The sequence below is a fragment of the Prionailurus bengalensis genome, chromosome D3, assembly GCF_016509475.1.
Source record: "Prionailurus bengalensis isolate Pbe53 chromosome D3, Fcat_Pben_1.1_paternal_pri, whole genome shotgun sequence".
In the NCBI taxonomy this organism is placed as follows: domain Eukaryota; kingdom Metazoa; phylum Chordata; class Mammalia; order Carnivora; family Felidae; genus Prionailurus; species Prionailurus bengalensis.
The window spans coordinates 69,372,666-69,395,074 of record NC_057356.1 but is presented as its reverse complement, the minus strand read 5'-3'; the positions used below and the strand labels follow the sequence as shown (position 1 = coordinate 69,395,074).

Genomic DNA, 22,409 nt, shown 5'->3' with positions numbered 1-22,409 from the left:
ATCCAAGTATAACTTTCGATTCCCCCAAAACTTAACTACAATAGCCTACTGTTGCCCAGAAGCCTTACCAATAACATAAACTGTTAACACATATTTTATATGTAGTAAATACTGTAGTCTTACGATAAACCAGAGAAAAGGAAATGTTATTGACAAAATGCATTTATAGTACTCTACTATGTTTATCAAAAAAATCTGCCTGTAAGTGGATCCACACAGTTCAAACTCATGTTGTTAAAGAGCCAACTGTATACTCTTTCTTGGCTTGAAAAATATGAATTAGGGGAACGAAAAGCTTTTCGCTGGATACACTCCAGGAACCGCAGCTGATGCTGACTGTAGTAGTTCCTGTCATCCTCGGAACTAATGAGGGGCCTCACTTACAAAAACATTCATGCCCAGAGGCTTTGATGTGTCCCACCTGTACCCTCATACCCCAAAGAAAAGCTTACGCCAGGGCTATGTTCAGATTCTTGATAGGCCCAGAGATTTTGCTATGAACTTAATTAGGCCTTCTTCAACTAATCAATTTTTGAAGTAGGTCCCACGCTAGAGGGAGGTTGACCTGTTGTGACCTGCATGCCCAGAGGTCCTTCAGTGTGAACCTCAAGCTTCTACCTGAGTAATTCCAGTATGCTGATTGGGACTGAGTTAATACCCAACCGTGTTTGCTGCCATGTCCTTCGGAGATGTCTCTCTACACAATTCCTAAAAAAGAAAGCTGGCACGTCCATACTTTGTCGGCTTTCACTGTGCTTCAGATTACTTTAACTAAACTTTAAGCTGTGTAAACATCTGTTAAGAGTCCATTTGCGGGGGAGGGGGGGGCACTTGGGTGGCTCAGTCGGTTAGGCTTCTGACTCTCTTTCGGCTCAGGTCTTGATCTCACAGTTTCATGAGTTTGAGCCCCCCATCAGGCTCTGTGCTCACAGCGTAGAGGTTGCTTGGGATTCTCTCTTCCCCTCCCCTGCTTGCGCTCTCTCTCTCTCTCTCTCAAATAAATAAACTTTAAAAAAAAGTCCATTTTTTCTGTGTTACAGGTTTAAAAGCTTATTAGCTTTCAGCTACTCACTATCAACAAAACATCAGCTTTTGTTTTAGAGATGGAAGGTAGCTTAAAAACTTAAACATCTGTGTATTGGTATGGCATGTATCATTTCAGTGTCTAGAACAGTGGTTCCCAACCCCGAGTGATCATCAAAATCTGCCTGTAATCGCAGCTCGAAAGATTTTGTTTCAGTACTTCCAGGGTGGAGCCTGGGAGTGTGGCTTTTTTTTTTTTTTTAAGTGTACCTAGGTGGCTTTGATGATCAATCAAATTTATCTGATATAGATAAGTAGTTATTCTGTAGTTCTTTTTCAGTTTAACCTCAATTTCTACTAGGTTCTGTTACATTAATATAGTCAGCAAAAAAAAAAAAAATGTAATTTTCCTTCGTTCTCTTCCAGGGTCTGAACGTTGGCCCTGTAGTACAACAAATACCATTGTGGAAGGCTTGATTCTTTCCCCCTTCAGGGCTTGAACAGATGCATATATACTGAATGCTCCACAGTGTCAAATGTCCCTTCACCTAAACAGCTGTCTATTGGTTGTCATATGGGATTAAACAAGTTAACTACATGAAATGGCACCAGATGAATAAGCCAGGGAGAGCCGTTATTGAGTGGTGGGGACTGACTTCATCAATCCAGTTTCTAAGAATAGTTTCCTCAGTTATGCAGTTCTCCAACATCAAGCAATCCTCAGCACTGTAGAGTAGCTACTGACCCAGAAAAAGGGGAAAAGCCAGGACCGAGAAAGAACAGTAATGGCTCCAAGGAAGGACACATATGGAAAGACAGTGCTCCCTGGAACTCGCCAGTGATGGCAATAGTGGGTGAAGCTTGGAACCTCTTTAGCTGTAGCAGCTCTGGCTTTATCTTTTATTGGGCTTTATTTGTAGAAAGGATTCCAGTGGTTAAAAAGAAAAATGTTAAAAACCAATTCGGAGCACTTCTGATGAGAAGCTTGTAGCCCAAAAAAGGTACCCAAGGTCACATAGCTATTTAGTGGTAGGCCTAGAAATGAGATCTCCTTTTCCCAATGAGAATACTATAACTTCCTGAGTCCCGGTAAATAACAGTGTTATGGGAACATCCTTTAAAACTCAAGTTGCGGCCCAGGATAGTGTAATGATTCTAAGTTAACAACATATCGAGTCATGCCTAATATGGATATGAAGGCAAGGAAGTATGTAGGATGGTGGGTGTCACATCCTCAGCTTTTAGTTCTGAGTGTCTTTCACAGGATGCTTCATCCCTGACCATGCTGGAAAACATGCTTTCCTGTTGACTGTCCATCCTGCTTTGGGGCCTTAGAGATACAAAGAGAATCTGGAACTAGGTTCTGTGCTAACGCGCAAAACTGGTTCTTCAAATTGAAAAGCGCTAACTGGGTGCCCTCAACCAATAAGCATACCGTTGTCCAAAGAACATTTTAACTAGGTGACAAAACAAGTTACGTTATATTTAGATTGCATTATGCTTCTCATACAGACTGATTTCTCATTTACCTTAGGTATATTTATGAAACTTGTTGCGGGATATTTGACTACTTGAATTCAGCAGAACATACCAGATTGATAGATAGATCGATAGATAGATAGATAGATAGATAGATAGATAGATAATTTATGGCAATTTCGTTCTTTATGAACACATAAAGAAGTAGATAATCTTCTTTAGCCAGATTTTTTATCTTATGGGAAAAATGTCAATATACCTAAAAATTATGAGCAGCATTAAACAGCCATGGGTAATCATCAGAAATCTGGGAGCTAAAGTTTCAGAAGTCTTACTGGGTAGATTTTGCATCTGCAGAGGGGGTTTTGTTTTGTTTACATTCTCTGCCTACTGTTGGCATTATAAACACCTCTTTGCTTCAGAGATCTTTTCCCTCAAGTGCCTCGTGCCTTCCTGTCTTGCTGTGCCCACGTGGAGATGCTACCGCTGCTTCTTGCCTTTTGCCCAGATGGCCTGCAAGTTCAGAGTAGCCACAGTCTCTTCGGTACTAGGAATGCATGTGATTTGTATGCAGGAGAACACTCGGTCTGCCTGGCCATTTGGTATGAAGCGTGGTCTGTAAATGCGGAACCCCAGATAGAACTCCTTTGGCTGTCTGAACCCTTAAAGCTGTTTATGGTAGAACGTCTCACGTGAGCCTCTCATCTACAATTGGACTGCATAACCAGCTTTTCCCTTGGGTTCTTTTTTCTGTTTTTTTTATTGTCCCATCATTGAATAATGTGCTATCAAGGTAGTAAGAACTGTGGCTACTAATAACTGTCACATTATTTCTTCCTTCCTTACCTGTTTAGTAAAGAAGGAGAAATTTGATACTTAACTAAATATAAGATGAAATTGATTTTTGTGCTTATATAGGTCCTGTCCCTGCTATCAATGGGGCACTGAAGAAAACAGGACGGAGTCTTAAGGACATGGATTTGGTAGAGGTAAGTGTGATGCTTTTTTATATGAGTAAACCGCCAACTTCTACAGCATTAATGGCTTTATTTGGTATTTTATAGCTCTTTTGTTTTAGTGCTATTGCCTTTCCAAATGATGTGCATCTAAATACATATTACTTTTCATTACATGCCTGGGTTGGTACTTTTGTCTACCTGATTAAAATGCTTTATGTATATTTGAATAATTAAAACAGCCTGATTTTTTCTACTAAAATATGAATTCCTGGGAACTTCTTTGACCCTTATAAGACTATTGCATTTTAGACTATTAATGTGCTTGTTGAATTCAATTGAATATGATATAAGGTGGGTGAGAAATAAACAACTTTAACCTTCTTTTATGGATGAAAATGAAAAAATACAAGCAAAAGAATTGACATAATAGAAAACTGTATCTGATGCCAAATCTAGAAGTTTCTGGCCCTCTCCCCAAGTTAAAACTCCCCCTTCCCCGAACTTATCTTTGGCTTTTACACCATAGTGCAGCTAGATTTAGGATGTCATAATTTTTCGCATAGAAAACTTAAGTTTATTGGTATGGTGATTTTTTTTTTTTTAATATTAGGTTAGAACAAAGGCATCTTAAATGTGTAGAATAATTAAAAGTAGGAGTAGTGGGGCGCCTGGGTGGCGCAGTCGGTTAAGCGTCCGACTTCAGCCAGGTCACGATCTCGCGGTCCGGGAGTTCGAGCCCCGCGTCGGGCTCTGGGCTGATGGCTCGGAGCCTGGAGCCTATTTCCGATTCTGTGTCTCCCTCTCTCTCTGCCCCTCCCCCGTTCATGCTCTGTCTCTCTCTGTCCCAAAAATAAATAAAAACGTTGAAAAAAAATAAAAAAAAAAAAGTAGGAGTAGAAAAGAAAATACTTAAGGCTGGATTATATACATTTTACATTTGGGGAGTATTTGAAAATTTTAGGTAATTAAACATATGCTCCTTGACATTGAAAGATAACAAATACAACAAAGGAAACGTCTCTATTTAAATTGGTAGAGAAGGGGCGTTCTCTGGGCACACGTGTGATCTCCTCTGTGGTAATCTCTCATCCAGGAAACCATGGTTTTAGACAAATGGCTTATCCTTAAATCTCTTCTTCCATTATTAGAGCCTCAAGGGGGCTAATTAATTACCATATTTGTATTAGCAAATAATGTCGTTAAATTTTTTACTTTAGATTTCACACTTAAAAACTCTGTTTAAATTTGTCAGCTCTTTAAATCTGTTCATAATCATTTATAGATGTATATGTACTCAAGGACATAGCGCTCAACATCTTGATATGATTGTCTTTGGGACTTTTGATGATCATGCCGATATAAAATGCCGATATAAAATGGAAAAATAATGTAGGATCTAAAGACAAACAAAGCACCATCTTGGGGAAACAGAAAATACAGTAGGAAAGAAGATGACTAGATTTTGATCTCGACTCTGTAAAAGTTACCTCTCTTAACAGTTTTCCTACTGACACAATTTTCTAGCTACGATCACGTTCAAAATATACTGCTATGAACTTGAAGGAAGGTAATTCTTTTTTTTTATTTTTTTTTTTTAACATTTATTTATTATTGAGAGACAGAGAGACACAGAGCGTGAGCAGGGGAGGGGTAGAGAGAAGGGGAGACACAGAATCTGAAGTAGGCTCCAGGCTCCGAGCTGTCAGCACAGAGCCTGATGGCGGGGCTCGAACTCACAAACCGTGAGATCGTGACCTGAGCCAAAGTCGGACGCTTAACCGACTGAGCCACCCAGGCGCCCCAGGAAGGCAATTCATATAGCCAACCTTGTTAAGTAATAAATACAATACTTTTCAGATCTGCCTAGTATCAGCATAGTAACCTTTCTGTGTGTCTGGCTCTGAAGGTTTATCCTTTGTCATATGTCAGTTTCTTCTAGGATGTATGGCAAGTAGCACTGCAGTGATAATACTGACAGCGATCATCTACTGAATAGTTGGTATGTGTCAGGTGCTACACTAGACACTTAATACCCATAATTTCATTTAACCTTGACAATAACTCTTAGGCTGTACTGCATCCACATTTTACTGTTGAGGGAGCCTCAAGTGTCCAGAACTTAACATGCACTCAGCCAAGATTTGAGCCATCCCTCTGGCTTCAGAACCTGTGGACCATCTCCCATTGCCTCTAGTAGGTATGTTTATAACATTACTGAGGATTTCTTTTTTCCAAGGGATGCAGTGGACTTAAAGTATAAGTTAGTAAATACACCCATTTTCAAACCTGATGTCTTTACAGAGAGTGGTTGAAGATAAACTAAAATAACCTCGCAAGGTAGTTTAAATAGAAAAAAAAAAAAAAAGAGCAAAATTAGCCATCAGTAGGACTGGACAATTCTCGGTTGAAAATCAACTTATGAGTAAGGATTTTTACCAGTGTTTTGATTATTTTTAGGTGAATGAAGCTTTTGCTCCTCAGTACTTAGCAGTTCAGAAGAGTTTGGATCTTGACCCAAGTAAAACCAACGTGAATGGCGGAGCCATTGCTTTGGGTCACCCACTGGGAGGATCTGGAACAAGAATTATGGCGCACCTGGTTCACGAATTAAGGTATCTGCTAGAAATCGTTGCATTTTATATTTGCCATCGTTGGTCAAAATGCATGGATTTAAGTTTCCCCGGAACAGTCCAACACTTTTCATTCCTCCTCATATCCCCCCGTACTGCTTCTCACCAGGAACAAGTTATACCCTTTCCGGCTGAGATTAGAGGTGACTCGGTTGACTTTTTTGGGGCCCTGCACTTGGGATGTGCACGCTTCCTCGTGTTTGCCATGGGCTCAGTGTAGCCCCTCAGCACATGCCCCCTCCTGACTCTGCCCCCACCCGGTGCTGGTACACAGCAGTCAGCACTCACGAGGCCGCCGTCCTCATGGTGCTCGCACTCTAGTGCCCATTGCAAGAGCGAGAGAAAATTATTTAGGAAACCAGACAACATATTGGGAGGGTTCCCATCTAGATGCTGTCATTTAAGAAACCGAAGCAAACTGCTAGTTTGGGTCTGAGCTAAGTGTTTCCTTCACTGTTGCCAGGGTTCCAGGAGGAGCCTTCTGTGTGTTTGAAATCTTTCAGTCCTAATAGAAGAGCTCCTCCTTCCCGTGCTGTGTGTTTTGGACCATTTCTTTCTGTTAGGAACGTTGCAACCAAAACCAAATATGTCAGGCCTAAAAAAAAAAAAAATCACTCTGGCTCCTGTTAAGGTAAATGGGACTCATTTCACTTAATAAGTAATTGAATTGAAATGAGTGACGTGCACTGGAAAGTTCCTAGGTGGCTTTCTCAAGGTCGTTCTGTTAGGTTGAGGAATGAGAACAGATTGTGATCCAAAGGAGTCTAATTTTTATGAAAGGGGCATGAAATGCTTCTAAATTACCTGCCTTTTCACATGGACAAACTTCACTAATTGCACTCACTCCAAGGTGCCATAAAAATCCGAAACCATATAAATCAAAGAGGCCGATGGCTCCTCACTCCTCCTCAGGAGGAGCCCGTCTCCGCCTGTCTCTGCCACCTCCTGTCTCTTCTTTCCCCCGGCACACCTCAGCGTCTCTGTCTCTCGGCTTCCCCCTTCTGTGTTACCACTTTCTTTTAGTACAAGTGTTCCGCTTTCTAAATTCTTTGTCCTCTTGCGACTGTAAACCGATATTGAGGATTGGGGAAGAGATTGAGATGAGCTGAATGAGAATGATTAATGTAGATGTGACCATTATTGATTCTATTTAATTAGTTTTCGAATTAACTCTGTTCGTTTTTTATTCGGGTGGATTTCAGCCACTGCTTTCTCTTGCAGGCGTCGGGGTGGAAGATACGCTGTGGGATCAGCTTGCATCGGGGGCGGCCAGGGTATCGCAGTTATCATCGAAAGCACAGCCTGAGGGGCCCGCCGAGGCCCGCTCGCACTTCGAGGGGCCAGGGCCACAGGGAGCCAGGTGACCTTCAGAGCAGCTGCAGAACCACACATGCCCTGTACTGAAAGTGACTGAGCTCGGTGAAGGGATAGTGAGGCAAAAAGATGTGTCTCTCATGAATAAGAGCCCACGCCAGAATAAATAAGTTCTCTCAGATTTGCACCAGATGGGATCTATCTCTGAGCAAACGTCCAACCGCAGAGGCCTTAAAAGAATTGGTATAATGCTGAATAATCACCACTTATGCCTTAGATACTACGAGTGCAAGAAAATTGAATAAATACTGCTTTAACTTCAGTTAATCCTTTCCTGTCATTTCTTGCATTTTTAAAAATTTTTAATTGAGGTAAAATACATGTAAAATAAAATTTACCATCGACCACATTTAAGTGTTATTAAATACATTGATGTTATTGATACAATCCCCGGTAGCATCCGTCTCCAGAACTCTCTTCATCTCGTGGAGCTGAAACTCTGAGTCCCCGGTGCCCTCCCTGCGGCCCCCGGCCACCACCATTCGACTGTCTGCCTCTAAGAATCGGACTACCCAAGGCCCCGCACAAATAGAGTCATACAGGGTTTGTCCTGTTGTGACTGGCTTATTTCACCAGCATAATGTCCTCAGGGTTCGTCCACGTTGTGGTTCATGTCAGACTTTCCTTCCTTTTTTTTAAGGCTGAAGAATATTCCGTTGTATGTAGAGAGCACCTTTGTTTATCTCTCCATCCATCTGTGGACGCCTGCTTTGCTGCGGCCCCTTGGCTTTTGTGAGTAACGCCGCTCTAAACAAGGCTGGCCAAATCTCTGTTCGTGGCCCTGCTGTCAGTTCTTTGGGGCATGTACCCAGGGGTGGAATTGCTGGGTGTCGTGGTAACTCTGTTTCTAATATGTCCAGGAATTGCCAAACCGTTGTCCACCCTGGCCGCCCCGTCTTACGCTCTCCCCAGCCGCGCGCAAGGGTTCCTCCCATTTCTCCACATCCTCATTGATACTTGCTGTTTTCTGTTTGTTTTTTATAATGGCCCTCCCAATGAGTGTGAGGTTAGGTTAGGTTTTGAGTTGCATTTCCTTAATTGGTAGTGATGTGAAGCATCTTTTCCTGTGCTTATTGGCCGTTCATATATCTTTTTTGGAGAAATGTCTATTTTAAGTCCTTTTCCCACTTGTTAAATGGAATCCTTTTTTTGTTGTAGTTGAATTGTATTTTTCAAAATTTTGAAAGCCAGTTTAACTTGTGGTGTTTAGTGATGTTCGTAATTCGTTCTGAGGTAAATACCCAAGAAGCAGATTACTGAACTTGGTCCTGATATGTGCTGGTTACGTATTTTAAGTCTTCAAAGACATTTGAGTGGGAACGTACCTTCTTTTTAAAACAAAATTTTTTTAACGTTTACTTATTTTTGAAAGAGAGAGCGTGAGTGGGGTAGAGGCAGAGAAAGAGGGAGACAGAGAATCTGAGGCAGACTCCAGGCTCCAAGCTGTTAGCACAGAGCCCAGTGCGAGGCTCGAACCCATGAACCACGAGATCATGACCTGAGCCGAAGTCAGACACTTAACCAACTGAGCCACCCCGGCGCCCCTTAAGAACCATATTTTTAAATGGAAAATGTGGGGCTGAGAAAAGACTAGAAGTCCAGTCTCACAAGAAGGCATATGATACCTCTCTCTCTCCCACCACCAGCACTTCCAGCGGTCAGAAAGGAATGTTGCTGCTAACGTGGGCTGTGCAGCCAACGAAAGTGGGGAAACAGACAGTAGAAAGTGGCTGTTAGAAATCATTGAGCTTACATGACAATTTAGAGAAGCCTAGTTGAGTGTCACTGGAGCCACAGATGGGAGACCAGAGTTTTGCCCGGATTGCATCCTCCTCCTTCACCTCCTCAATTTATCCGAATTCTGCCCTGTCTTCAGTCCTTTTTTATGCATACTCTTAGCCCAGTGGTTCTCAACAGGGGACGGTTTTATCCCCAGGGGTATTTGGCACTATCTGGAGATGTGTTTGGTTGTCATCACTACTGGCATCTAGTGGGTAGAGGCCAGGGATGCCGCTGAACATCCTGCAGTGCACAGGACAGCACCCCCCCAACAAAGAATTCTCTGGCCCCAAATGTCAAGATGGCTGCTATTAAAAAATCCTGCTTTAACCCTCAATCCACCCATGTCCTTCTCATGTCCCTTCTTCATTCTGTGTTTGTTTATATAGGTATTAGCTCTGTGTGTGTGTGTGTGTGTGTGTGTGTGTGTGTACATACATAGACACCTTTAAATATAAAAATATTCAGCTTTCCACATTCTGCTGTGATTATATATGAACCAATATTGAGGACCGGAGGAATTTGGGAAGGTGAGATGAATGGGAACAAGTAATACAAATGTGACCATTATTCACTCTTTAGTGCATAAGCTCCTTGTAAACACAGGGACGTCTTCAGTATGCTTCACGTATAAGCCTTCTGTCTCTTGCCCCAGCGTCTCAGGTCTGCATGGCAGTGGCCTTGCGGCCCTTGTGTGCTGCTTCCAGACCAGTTGTCTTCTCCCTTTTGCAGAATGCTGTGCTAGTTGGAGGTTTATGCTACTCAGTGTTACCACCCTACCACTTATCTTTATTGCCATTTCCTGGCTTCCTGCTTGGATGCTGTCCTCCAGTGGCTCTATGCTCGCTGCCTCCATCACCTTTTCTTTTTTTTTATCATTAGATCACATCTTGGTTCTCAGAAGCTTTAGCATCCGTTTGGTCAAGGACCCCTCCGTTCCGTGACCAAAAAAATACCAAGGACTTCGTCTTCATTCTGTATCAGACACCGGCTCCCTTGGTCATGTCAGCAGGGATTGTCACTGAGAAATAGTTGAAAAGAGGCGCTTCCTAGGGAATGTCCCAGCACATGCCTCGGAAAGTTTTATCACCTTTTCCCATAATGGTTTGGTGTTGTTTTATTTGGATATAAAAAGACTGAGATCTTTTTTCTATTTTATTTTCTATTTGGCTGTTGCTAACGAACAGTGTTTGAGTATTCCGCATGTAGCCGGCTTGCTGAACCCTTGTATCAGCTCTGGTCACGTAGACAATCTTACGTACCTGTACTGCCCTTCTACACGGCTGGGACCTCTGATGCAATGTTGGGAGGAGGGAAAAATGCCAAATCCCGGGTTCCCCATTGAGTGTCCATGATCCTTACGATAGGTGTGGGATAGGTGCAGCTTACCAAACGAAGGAAGTTTCCACCTATCCCCAGTGTTACTAAGAAACGTACGAATCGTTCACTGTTTCTCCAAAGCACCCTAACCTGGTGTTGCCTCCACCACTTAATGGATCCCTCTAATGTCACAGCCACCTTCGTGTTACCAAATCTACCAGAAACCTTTCTGCCTTCATCTTACTTTTCCAAAACATGACACAAGGGACCCTCCTTTGGTCTTTTGCATCTGTTCCTCCAATAAATCTCTGCTTGTCGCTTTCTCAGGATTGGTCCTCGGCTGTGTGTCTTCTCTCCCTGCGTGATTTCATCCCTGGTCCTGGAAACCATCACATTTCCATCCCAACACTGGTCTCTCCAACTCCAGTCTCTTATCTAGCTGCCCTCTAGACATTTCTCTTGGGCATCTCCATCTTACACACAATAACTTCACCCAACCAACCCTTCTTAGTCCTTCCCTTCATGATTCCGGTAGCTCAAGTCAGAGGCCTCTCCCTCACCCCTTCTATCCTGTTCATCAAGTTTTATCAGTTCCTTCAGAATAGCTCCCAGATCCACCCTCTTCTCTCCACCTCCACCACTTTAGTCCAAGCTACCAGAATCTCTTGCCTGGACAACCGTAAGCCTACCTCCAGACTTGGCCCCCTTTGTTCTCCAAGAAACTGCCAGGGGCATCTTTTTAAAATACAAATTATAAGTGGGAATGCAGGCTGGTGCAGCCACTCTGGAAAACAGTCTGGAGGTTCCTCAAAAAATTAAAAACAGAACTACCCTACGACCCAGCAACTGCACTACTAGGTATTTATCCAAGGGATACAGATGTGCTGTTTCCAAGGGACACATGCACCCCCATGTTTATAGCAGCATTATCAACAACAGCCAAAATAAGGGAAGAGCCCAAATGTCCATCGATGGATGAATGGATAAAGAAGATGTAGATATATACAATGGGGTATTATTCAGCAATCAAAAAGAATGAAATCTTATCATCTGCAACTACATGGATGGAACTAGAGGGTATTATGCTAAGTGAAATTAGAGAAAGACAAATATCATATGACTTCACTCATATGAGGACTTTAAGAGATAAAACAGATGAACATAAGGGAAGGGAAACAAAAATAATATAAAAACAGGGAGGGGGACAAAACATAAGAGACTCAAATATGAAGAACAAACAGAGGGTTACGGGAGGGGGTGTGGGGGGGGATGAGCTAAATGGGGAAGGGGCAGTAAGGAATCTCCTCCTGAAATCCTTGTTGCACTAGATGCTAACTAATTTGGATGTAAAATTTTAAAAATAAAGTTAAAAACTAAAAAATGAATAACATTTAAATAAAATTTTAAATTACAAAAATTAAAAAAAAAAAAGAAAAGAAACTTGGGAAAGGCTTAGCTCAGGGACACCCAGAAACTCTCTGGGAGCATCTGAGGTAGAGAGGAATTCACTAAAAACCCTTTCAATAATTTCAATAAATTTTACATTGAAAAAGGAAAAACAAAATACAAATTATAGGGTGGCTCAGTCAGTTAAGCGTCTGACTTTGGCTCAGGTGATAATCTCACGGTTTGTGGGTTTGAGCCCCACATCGGGCTCTCTGCTGTTCACGCAGATCCTGCTTTGGATCCCCCGTCTCTCTCTCTCTCTCTCTCTCTCTCTCTCTCTCTCTCTCTCTCTCTGCCCCTCCCCTGCTCGTGCTCTCTGTCTCAAAAATAAACAGAAAGTACAAACTATATCAGGTCAACCCTCTTCAAAGCCCCGAAACAGGTTTATGTCGCAGTTGGAATAAAACCCAGACTCTTTGCCCTCCTTCCCTGTGGCTCCCTGTGCTTCAAACATATGGCCTTTGACTCTTCACATGCTGTGCTCTCTCATGCTTTCAGGCTGTGGCAGATCTTCCCTCTGCCTGGAACTCCCATTTCCTCTGCCTTCTCAGGTCAGACCCCTACTCATCTTAAAAGTCCCAGATGTCCTCTGCTCGGTCAGGGGTTCTCTCTTCCCACTGAGTTCCCCTCCCCGTGACTCGATTGGAGCACGCTGACCTCCATGGAACTCTCCCGAGCTCCTGTTCACTTATCAGCTTGTTTCTTGCCTGTATCCTTCATTCGACTGTAAGTTCCATGAGGGCAAGGACTTTGTGTGCAAGGACAGGGCCTGGCACGCGGTAGACGCTCCGTGACGTTGAGAGGACGGATGGGTGGGTGGGTGGATGACGTTTGAAGAAAATGAAAGATGGGAGGATCGCTCAAGTCACACACAAGTAGAGCGAGCTGCAGGCAGCCGCTCTCACACAGGTTACCTTTTCTGTCTCCGCAGAGCATAGTGGAAGTGGCTGTGGGCCTGTGTGTTTTCGTGAGAGAAGGAATGGAGAACTGGGCGAAATTCTCCGGGTGTTGCGGCCTGGTGCTAAGGACCAGTAGAAAACAGTAGAGTAACTAGGGGCACTTTACTTGGAACCTAACTACGTGTGGTAGAGAAGCGTTAGGAGAGAAAGCCCCCTCAGTTCCGCCCTAGGATGACCACAGAGTGGATCATCCAACCCAGGTCACTGTCGAGAAGTGAAGGGGACGCTGTTACTTATAACCTGGGGTGGGGGGGGGGCAACAAGTGTAAACTGGGACTGTCCTAGGCAAACTGGGACATATAGGCACCCTACTTTTAATTAACCCAAGTACACACCAGTGACTCCACCCCAAGTTCAAGAAAGCTGAGCGAATACTGTTTGAGTATGGATTGTCAGATTTGAAGATTGTAAAGTTGGTCACTGAGTGACAGCTGAGCAAACACTTCAAGGAGGTGATGGTTAGCCATGCAGGTGTCGGGACGAAGAGGGGGAGAAACCGCCAGGGGTGGTCCTAGGGCAGGAGTGTGCTTGTGCAAGGAGCCTGCGTGGCTGAGCAGAGTGAGCAAGGTGGAAAGGGATCAGAGTCAGAGAAGCATCTGGGTGCAGATTGCGTGGGGCCCGAGAAGCCATTTGTAGGGACTTGGGCTTTTATTCTCAGTAAATCGGACGCACCGCAGGCTTTGGAGTCAAGGACAGACCTCGTTCTGCCCTACTGAAATGAACTGTGGAGGAACAGAGCTGGAGGCCAGTTAGGAGGCTCCTGCAATAATTCAGGCCAGGAAATAACGGTGTCTCGGAGCTGGAGGCAGCCACAGGGCAGTGAGAGGTTGTCAGACTCTGCTCATACTCTGAGGACAGAAATTTGAGATTTCCTCATGGATTGGCCGTTGGTTGGCAGAGAAAGGAGTCGAGGGTGACGCCTGGGCTTCTCAGCCGCTGGGATGGGAACGCTGTGAGTGAAGCAGGTCAGGGGGGTTCGGTAGTTCGTTCAGACGCCGGATGGGCCCTCGGGTGAGGGACTCTGGTGCGTGGGGTGGAGCCAGATCTGTAAGTCACTGGCGTTTAAGTGGCACTGGATCAAGAATTAGTGGCCTCTGTCCAAGACGGATCCAAACAAGGAAAGAGAACAATTTTTCCTCCTATCGATACTCTTCGGTTTTCGTTTTTTCCTCACCCGACATAAATAAGTGCCATTTTTCTACCTTCGTGGGAAAAAATTGTAATTTTTTACTAAATCAAATCACTTAAAAGGTAGATGGGAGCATACGTGTGTTGAGGTACTCTGGAGGGAATGCCTTTGTAAGATGAGAAATCATTGAAGTCATTTTCACCACGCGAACAATGACTCCCTTTCCCTTTCTCTTCACCTCGTTTTTTATCCTGAAAGTGAATCCTGGGTTTTATAAACGAAGTTGACTTGCACGGAGGAGTCTTTGTGCCAGCAGCCAGCCGGGGACACTTCTTCCCCTAGGTGGCACCACCGGCCTGTGCTGCCTCCGTCCCCTGCTCCGCGGCATCTCACGGGTGGCTTCTCTTCAGCAAAGCTGGCCACTCTTGGTCCTTCTCACTTCCTGGGAATTGAGGCAGGGAGAGAAGGAGCCAGAAGTAAACAAACCTAGCACCGCAGGTAGGGGACAAAAATCTCTTTCACCTGCTGGCCATTGGGGTCCTGGTGCAGGAACTTGGGAGTCCCGCTGGCCAAGGACACTCCCTGTATCTGTCCTTGGTGAAAACAGCAGAAGCAAAACCCCAGAGCCAGGGGACCAGGGTTACGACCACCTCTGAACGGCTACTGCCAAGCCCCCTGGAAGCTGTCAGCCCGGCTCCCGCCCCCACCAGCTGGTGGCACAGGGAGAACCGGCCTGAGCCGCAGAGGACGAGGCAACAGTCACAGTCCCCCCTACTTTTCCCATCAGGGACACTTGGAGCCTGGGAGGCCCCTCGTCTTCACTCCAGACCCTATATATTTCAGAGTCCCCAGCTGCCCACAGAGCAAGGGCGGCGGGGGCTGCTTGTATGCTCCCTGTCACACGTCCGTGGACCTCAGCGGATGGGGCCCCAAGCAGTGAGGGCTGAGGGCTGTGGCAGCAGCCGGGACACGGGGATCGAGGAAAGACACATGGCGAGAGCTGTGCCCTGAGCCCTAGCCTTGCTTCCCCAGGGACAGGACCCCTGCCTTGGACTCCGTATATACCCCGGCGCCTCTGGTGTGAGAGCCTTGGTAAAGGAGCACCTGACAGACGGACGTAAAACTCTTCAGGACCTCGGCCAGTGTGGAGGACAAGGCCCCGGCTGCGTGTGCTGCACAACATCCACCCTCCCCACCGTTCACCCTGTTCCAACAAGTTAGAGCAAAGGAAACTAATGAGACGGGGTCCTTCCTGTCTCAGCACAGGCGGCACGCAGACGCGTTCGAGAGGCCTGAAGCCATTGCAGAACCAAGGAACTCTGGCAGGAGAAGTAAAAGCCAGGCTTGTGCTTTGAACATGCAGCCCCCCTGGAGCCTTTAGTTATTTAAGAGAGAGAGTAGGGGGGAAGCAGAGGAAGAGGGAGACTGAGGATCTGAAGCGGGGGGCCCCTGCTGAGTGGAGAGAGCACGACCTGAGCCAAAGTCGGGCACTTAAGCGACTAAGCCACCCAAGCACCCCCCTCAGGAGCCTTTTAGATACAAGACAAGATGAAATCAGAAACTACAGAATGAGAGAACACGCCAATACTGAAAGCAAAGAGCAAGCTATGCTGGCTATTTATACACACACACACACACACACACACACACACACACACACACACGTATGCACACACACACACACACACACACACACACACACTGCATTTCTACCTTGCGAAGAGAAGCAAAGTCACCAGAAGCTGAGGCCCACAGTGCAGATGAAATAGAACTCACAGCCCAGCTAGTCTTTACATGTGTGCCTGGTCGGACATGGGCCTGGGGCTGGGACACAATGGGATGCGGAGCCAGGACCCCAGGCACACCATCCCCCAGGTCCCTAAGCCTGCATCTTCAGGGAGAGAACCAGCAGCATCCTGCAACCAGCATGGCTCCAGACTTGCTGGAGACCGACTGTATGCGTGGGTCGTCACCCAGCCTGCTTTCCAGTCCCCCTGTGTAGCTCAGAGCCTGACGACGCACAGAATTCGGTTCCGCATGCTGCTGTGTGTCCATCATGTGAACTCCCAGAGGTGAGCCCGGGGCCCACCAGTGCGTTCCCGCTGCACATGGTGAGTGGAGACAAGACCCCCAGCTGGCAGGATAATGGCGGAGTGAGGACAAACCAAGTCATGAAGGATACGGCCGTGTTTAGCCCCTTTGAGCTATTTTTAAAATTTGTTTAAGTTTATTTATTTGAGAGAGACAGAGACAGCATGAGCAGGGGAAGGGAAGAAAAAGGCGGGGAGAGAGAGAGAGTCCCAAGCAGGCCCTGCACTGTCAGCACTAGCCGGATGCAGGGCTCGAACTCATGAAACTATGATATAATAACCTGAGCCAAAACCGAGCGTCGGACACTTAACCGACTGAGCCACCCATGCGCCCCAGCCCCGTGGAGCTTTCTCAATGACATTTTTAGAACACATAGGAGGAAGTCCTCTTTACATGGGTGCAAAGCAACGCCAGCAACTTCTCTCCAGGACGCAGTAGAGGGTAAAAATAGAAAGACTCGTAAGACCAGAAATGTCAACTATAGACAAAAACCACCATAAGCTCTTGTACACTGACTTACTAACTATGCTTTAAAGCACGTATGCAGGGGAAAAATAAGTCATTCCATTAAAATGCTCATAGTGTTCATACCAAGATGGTGAGGTGATGACATAAATGTGGTGGAATATTCTGCAGCAGTGAAACAAACTCCCAATAGACACAGACTAATCTCACAGGTATGTTTTTGGGAAAAAAAGACAGCAAACAATGCATGCTATATAATTCCACGTATATGATGTTCAACAAACAGGCGTAATCTATGATGACAGAGGTCAGAACAGTGCTTACCTTTGGAGGGAGTAGCTCCTAAGAGGGACACCAGGGAGTGTACTAGGGTGCTGGAATATTCCCCATTTTTATCTGGGTTGTGCTGACCCAGACACACACATATGTAAAAGTTCACTGGACTCTACACTTAATAGGCTATTACAAGTGGCTTATTAATGTAAACCAAGGGAACGTGAAGTAATATTTGAGGAGACTGTAGGGGCCAACCAGGCGTGTCCACGCATACATGACTGTTCCTCATTTGGGTAGCATTGTTCTGGGTGGATCGTGGACTTGATATGGTGGGTCCATGAAACTATCATTTATGCCATTTTGTAAAATGATTCAGAAGATACCCCTGGAAGTGAGCACCGTGGAGTTCACAGAAGTGTAGGGTCACAACCAAGGGACCTTAAGAAATCTAAGAAAACACAAATGGCACATTGGCACTATATACAAATATCAAACCATTATGTTGTATGCCTGAAACTAATAAAATATTTTATGTTGATTATATCTCAATTAAAAGAAACTTAAAAAATAAAAAGCATGATGAACTCTACCCCTGCTCTGAGCGCCAAGGGAGGGTGACACATGAGGCCTCCTGGGACTTTTGTATACACCTTAGAGTGAACCCAGCTCCTGAGCTGAGCCAGGTGTCTCTGCTGCCTGTAAGAATGCCACCGATACATCCAACCTCTTTCCCTCATCCCGAGCCTCCTCTGCGTGGGGCAGGAGCTACACGGATCCCGGACTCACAGCCCAGCCTACCTTTGTGGCCAATCCCTGTTTGTCTTGTCTGATGGGACTCCCTCTTGGCCGCCAGCCCAAGCGTACTGGGGAGACTCAAAATATCTGGGTTGCCTGGGACTGCTCCCTTGAAATCCGTGGACCTGTGACCTAGGTTCACAGGAGGATTCTCAATGACCTCGGCCATGCTGGAGTTTACCAACAGAGGAGCTATTCTGCTCCCGGGAATGGCCAGAGGAATTCTGGCTAATGGACCACAAGCCGTATTTTTTCAAATCAAAGCTATCAGGAGCCAGAGGCTTCTGCAGAAAGCTAGGACACCCAAGGGCTCCGTGCAGTGGTACCAAGCAATGAACCTGCCTCACGGTGCGGGACAGCAAGGAGATTTCATGTTCAACCTTGTCAACGTGGAGGGGAGGGAAAGAGGTCTCTGAAAACGTGAGCCGTATGCTCGTCGCCACACAGGTCTGCAGTCTGAATTCGCACTACAGATGTGGTCTGGAAAACAAAAAGCCCTACAGCCGGAGAATTGTAAGTGGTTCCCAGGTGCCCAACCAAAGTGACTGCAGCCCTCTCTGGAAGAGCTTGCCTTCAATTAAATAAGATGCATCCTAACATCAGAGATACTCACAGAATGAGCACTGGCAAATCCATGGACTTGGCTGGCTCTGATTGTGGGAAGCGTCAGGAGGCAATACAGTGTACTGAAAACTGAAAGTGCTTGAGTGTCTCTGAATATGTGTGACCACTCCGGTCCCTCTGGTTTTCCGGGACTACCTCTGTCCTTACAACACGGAGCAGACAGCAGCCAGGCTGCAGGAAGCCGAGAGAGTGGCTTTCTCCTTGAGTAGGTGCCAGCGAGGAAATTCCTCTGTGGATTAAATTTGCATCAAGAAGCCAGCAGAGGCGAGAAAAAGCAGAGCACATGGCACAGGGAAAAGACGTGCACTGAGGACAACTGAGCAGGAAGAGGTGTGGGCGGGACACACAAGTCAGGGCTCGGCTGTGGCACGGCTGCAGGTCGGTGAGAAGTGAGCGGGTGGAACCACCAAGTCCACAGACAAGCCCCTCGATTCTTCTGAAAGGGACTCCTTTGCTTCTCCTACAGGGAGGGGACATGAAGGTCCCTGGAGGGATCATACCCTATCTGGGAACCCACTGAAAAAGCCCTGAAATGATTAAATGCAAGACAGGAGAGAATTATAGGTTAGCTGGTCTGGACCGTGTGAGTCAGAGAAGAGTTCCGGTCAAGCTGAGAACCAAAGAAGGGTTGCTTTTCCCCACCTTTTCCTTTTTTTTTTTTTTTTTTTTTTTTTTTTTTTTTTTTTTTTTTGCTTGCAAAGAGGTTTGCATAGAGGAGATAGGCTCCAAGATGGGTCTCAAAGGTTGAGAGTCCTGTCTGATGCCCATGGCCATTAACTCTTTTTTGCCCGAGCTGTGCCCAATGATGCAGCCGTGGGCTTCTCGGCGAGCCATCCATGGCACCCTCACTTCTGGAGCCTCCCCTCACTGCCTCTGGGCAGCTTCAAGCCGTGCCCGCAGGCTGCCCCATCTGCAGCGGATGTGAAGAGTGTGGTCTCAGCAGCTACCCCTCCCAGCAACAGGCCAGAGGAAATGCCCATATTTGAGTGCCTGCCCCAGGAGGACCCCAAGGAGGAGGCAGAACGCGCCATAACACACAGGCCAAATGATGGAAGGCCCGGTGCCCACATAGGGCACCCAGGTCCCACAGGAAGCCAGCCCAGGGCTCCAGCCAGGGTTCTTTCTCCCCAACACTGAATCTGACCCTCCAAGTCCTAAACGTCTGCCAGGCCTCATTCTCCAAATATTTAGTGAGCATCTTCACGTAACAATAAAAACAGAGAGGAGGGTCATTATCAGTAACATTAGCCTACACAGATGCAGAGGCTGTGATTGGCCAAGAGAGGCACGTTAGAGACCTTTCCTTGCTGTTCACAGGCAATCCCGTCATCCGAAGCCTGATAGGCCTAACCTCCACTTCACCTGGGGACCCTGAGACCCAGAGAGGGAAGTGATTTGCCCTAGATCACGGCTCCCATCAACAGCCGTGCTGGCAAGTCAAGCCCCACACAGCGTGGTGTTTTATTTCTTTTTCTTGCTGTTTTGTAAATTCTCAAAGCTCATCCCCTGACCTCCCAGGATGCCTTTTACAGCCGAGCACAATAAGCTGAAATATAGCCCCAGAAGTTCCTAAAAGGAATCTACAGAGCCCTCATTCCTGAAATTTCCTAAGTCTCTCCTCCCAGAACATTCCAACCCCAGACATCCCTTCTCCCCAAACATGCCAACTCTAGATTTTTGGCATTAAAACTTTAATAAGGTCTATCCACTTCCAGACGAGCCTGATCCTGCTCTGCCCAGAAACGTCAACCCGATTTCTGTCAAGCCTGGTGTTAAAAAGAAAACTGTAGGCCCAAAATGGTGTCACTTACGTTAAGGCCCCAAGCCAGAAAACCAAGGCTTAACACATAAGCTAACTGCAGTTCGGGTTAACCCCCCAGGAATGTAACCCCCAGGGATGTAATCTTTAATCAGTCAACACAGGAATTTCCCCATCAGCACTAGGAAATTTACTGATAGACAGACCCTTTACTGATAGTTTTCCTTAGGAGGGTGACCTTGCCAAAATCATGAATTCTTTACCAATAATTCCTTTTTTCTGTTCCCTCTCTACCTTTAAAAACCTTTCCTTTCCTGTAGCCCTTTGAAACTCTCCCTACTTGCTAGATAGGATGCTGCCTGATTCAGGAATTTGATTTTTAATTTTTTTTTTAAGATTATTTGTTTTCAGAGAGCATGCGAGTAGGGAAAGGGCAGAGAGAGAGAGACAGAGAGACAGAGAGAGAGAGACAGAGAATCCCAGGCAGGCTCCACACTATCAGCCCGATGTGGGCCTTGAACTCACGAACCATGGTATCATGACCTGAACCTAAATCAAGAGTTAGAACTTAACCAACTGAGCCACACAAGCACCCCATGAGTTCAACTTTTTAATGTTTACTTGGTTGAATTTTTGTTATTTAACAGACTGGCTGGCAGTGACAAAATCCAAAATGAATTTCTTGGAGGCATTTGGGGACAATGAGAACACAGGCACAGTACCCTGTGAACCCGGTAAGTTCACTGTCTTCCTTGCCATTTCCTAGGGGCTGTGAGTTCCTCTTGGTTCCCAGCTCTGCTCTTTCTGCATCCAGGCACCTGATGCGCCTGACTTTCCTTTACAGGGCAGGTCAGTTTACACTGGCAGATGGGTCTGCCCCAAGCCCAGCTGAGCTATGTATTTGCCCAGAGCCCACATGAGCTGGTAGAAGGGTCCACCAGAGCCATGCCCCCAGTCTTTCAGACCACAGGACCCTGGGGTGGAAAACCCAAGTCCTTAGCTCTGTCCCTGGATTCCACACTGGGAACCATTGGTGGTAGCTGCAGTCTTCCATTTTGTTTGGAATGAACCCACAGTCCTCATTCCTTGGGGTTTGCCGATTCAATCCCTCCCCCAGTCCAAGTTTCCATGGGAATTGGTGCTGGAGCGCACAGCGCCTCCTTGTGGCCAGGACTCAGTTGACATCTCTTGTTTACTGCCAATATGTTAAGACGTACATGTTTCTTTGTCTTGTTTTGTGTAGATAAAGGCTATTGCTAATGGGGATCTCGGAGGTCAGAAAGCTGAAAAAGTTGGCGGGCACTGGTCAGGAGTTTAAAGGCTATTAGAGCTCAACACTTCAAGAAGACTCTCGTGATGGGATAAGTTGGTCACGGAACAGGTTGGATTGGACTAGGTCACCAGCCAACCTCAAGAAAACTTCCGAGCAACGAGGTACGCTCTAAAACGTGCACGATCCCCAATCCAACAGCGATCCCTTGTAGGCATTAGTCTGGCGCCACAAAACCCCAAGTCTTCGCTAACAGGATCCTTAAATTCTAAAGGGCCAAGCGCGCCACCTTCCAGCACACCTGCTTATTTTGCATCTAAGAACTACAGTCCCGGAAGTTGTGGGTCATCTTGCAAAAACAGCAAAATCTCACTCAGCTTGTTTCATGTCCTAAAGAACGTGGCAACTGTCAGGCTGGGCGCCCCAAAATATGGCTGGGCAAAAATGTGAGTTAATTCCATTTTGCAGCTAGGGTCCTCCCAAACTACTGCCAGCCCTCAGGGGAATTAAGCCCTAGCAATAAAATGGTTAAGGGGAATGTTCCAATTAGATAAGATCACTTCAGCACTTGAAACAGAACAGGAAAACTGTTTTAATTGGCAAGCAGAAGCCTCCAAAAGGTTTCAACGTTCCAAAGCAGTCTCCACAGAATTGGAAGATTCATTACAGAAGGCTAATGAAATATTAAAGATGCAAGAGATACCTAAAACAAAAGACCAAAATCCTACTGCTCCCCTCTTTCCTGCTTGAGTGCTCATTCAACTAACCCTTTGTCTTTTCCCACCCTGAAAAGTCTACACAACTGCAAACAAAAGTCCGCCAAGTTAATGGCCTTACAGATACCCCTGTATCTACCTTCAGAGGAGGGGCCCCTATAAGGGACCCTTCCAGAATGGATGAAATTAAGGAATCACCTGGGAAACCGCTCTGTTATTCCCTTAAAAAGCCAAGGGGTAACTGGTAGAGCACAGAACCAGCAAAGGGTGAAAATTCCTACTGGAATTGGCTCTTCTGAGTCTTTGTCTGTAATG

The 22,409-nt window shown here is 45.9% G+C and overlaps 1 protein-coding gene across 2 annotated transcripts in view; it reads left to right on the top strand.

Moving 5' to 3' along the window:
• The window catches only part of ACAA2 (acetyl-CoA acyltransferase 2), a 34,492-nt gene extending 26,765 nt beyond the window's left edge, over nt 1-7,727 (top strand). For both annotated transcript variants that reach the window (XM_043558785.1, XM_043558786.1), the window contains 3 exons: nt 3,421-3,491; nt 5,919-6,073; nt 7,313-7,727. In XM_043558785.1, coding sequence (XP_043414720.1) covers nt 3,421-3,491; nt 5,919-6,073; nt 7,313-7,397 — 311 coding nt within the window. In that variant the 3' untranslated portion in view covers nt 7,398-7,727. The remainder of the gene's footprint in view (nt 1-3,420; nt 3,492-5,918; nt 6,074-7,312) is intronic.
• Nucleotides 7,728-22,409: the final 14,682 nt, after the last annotated feature.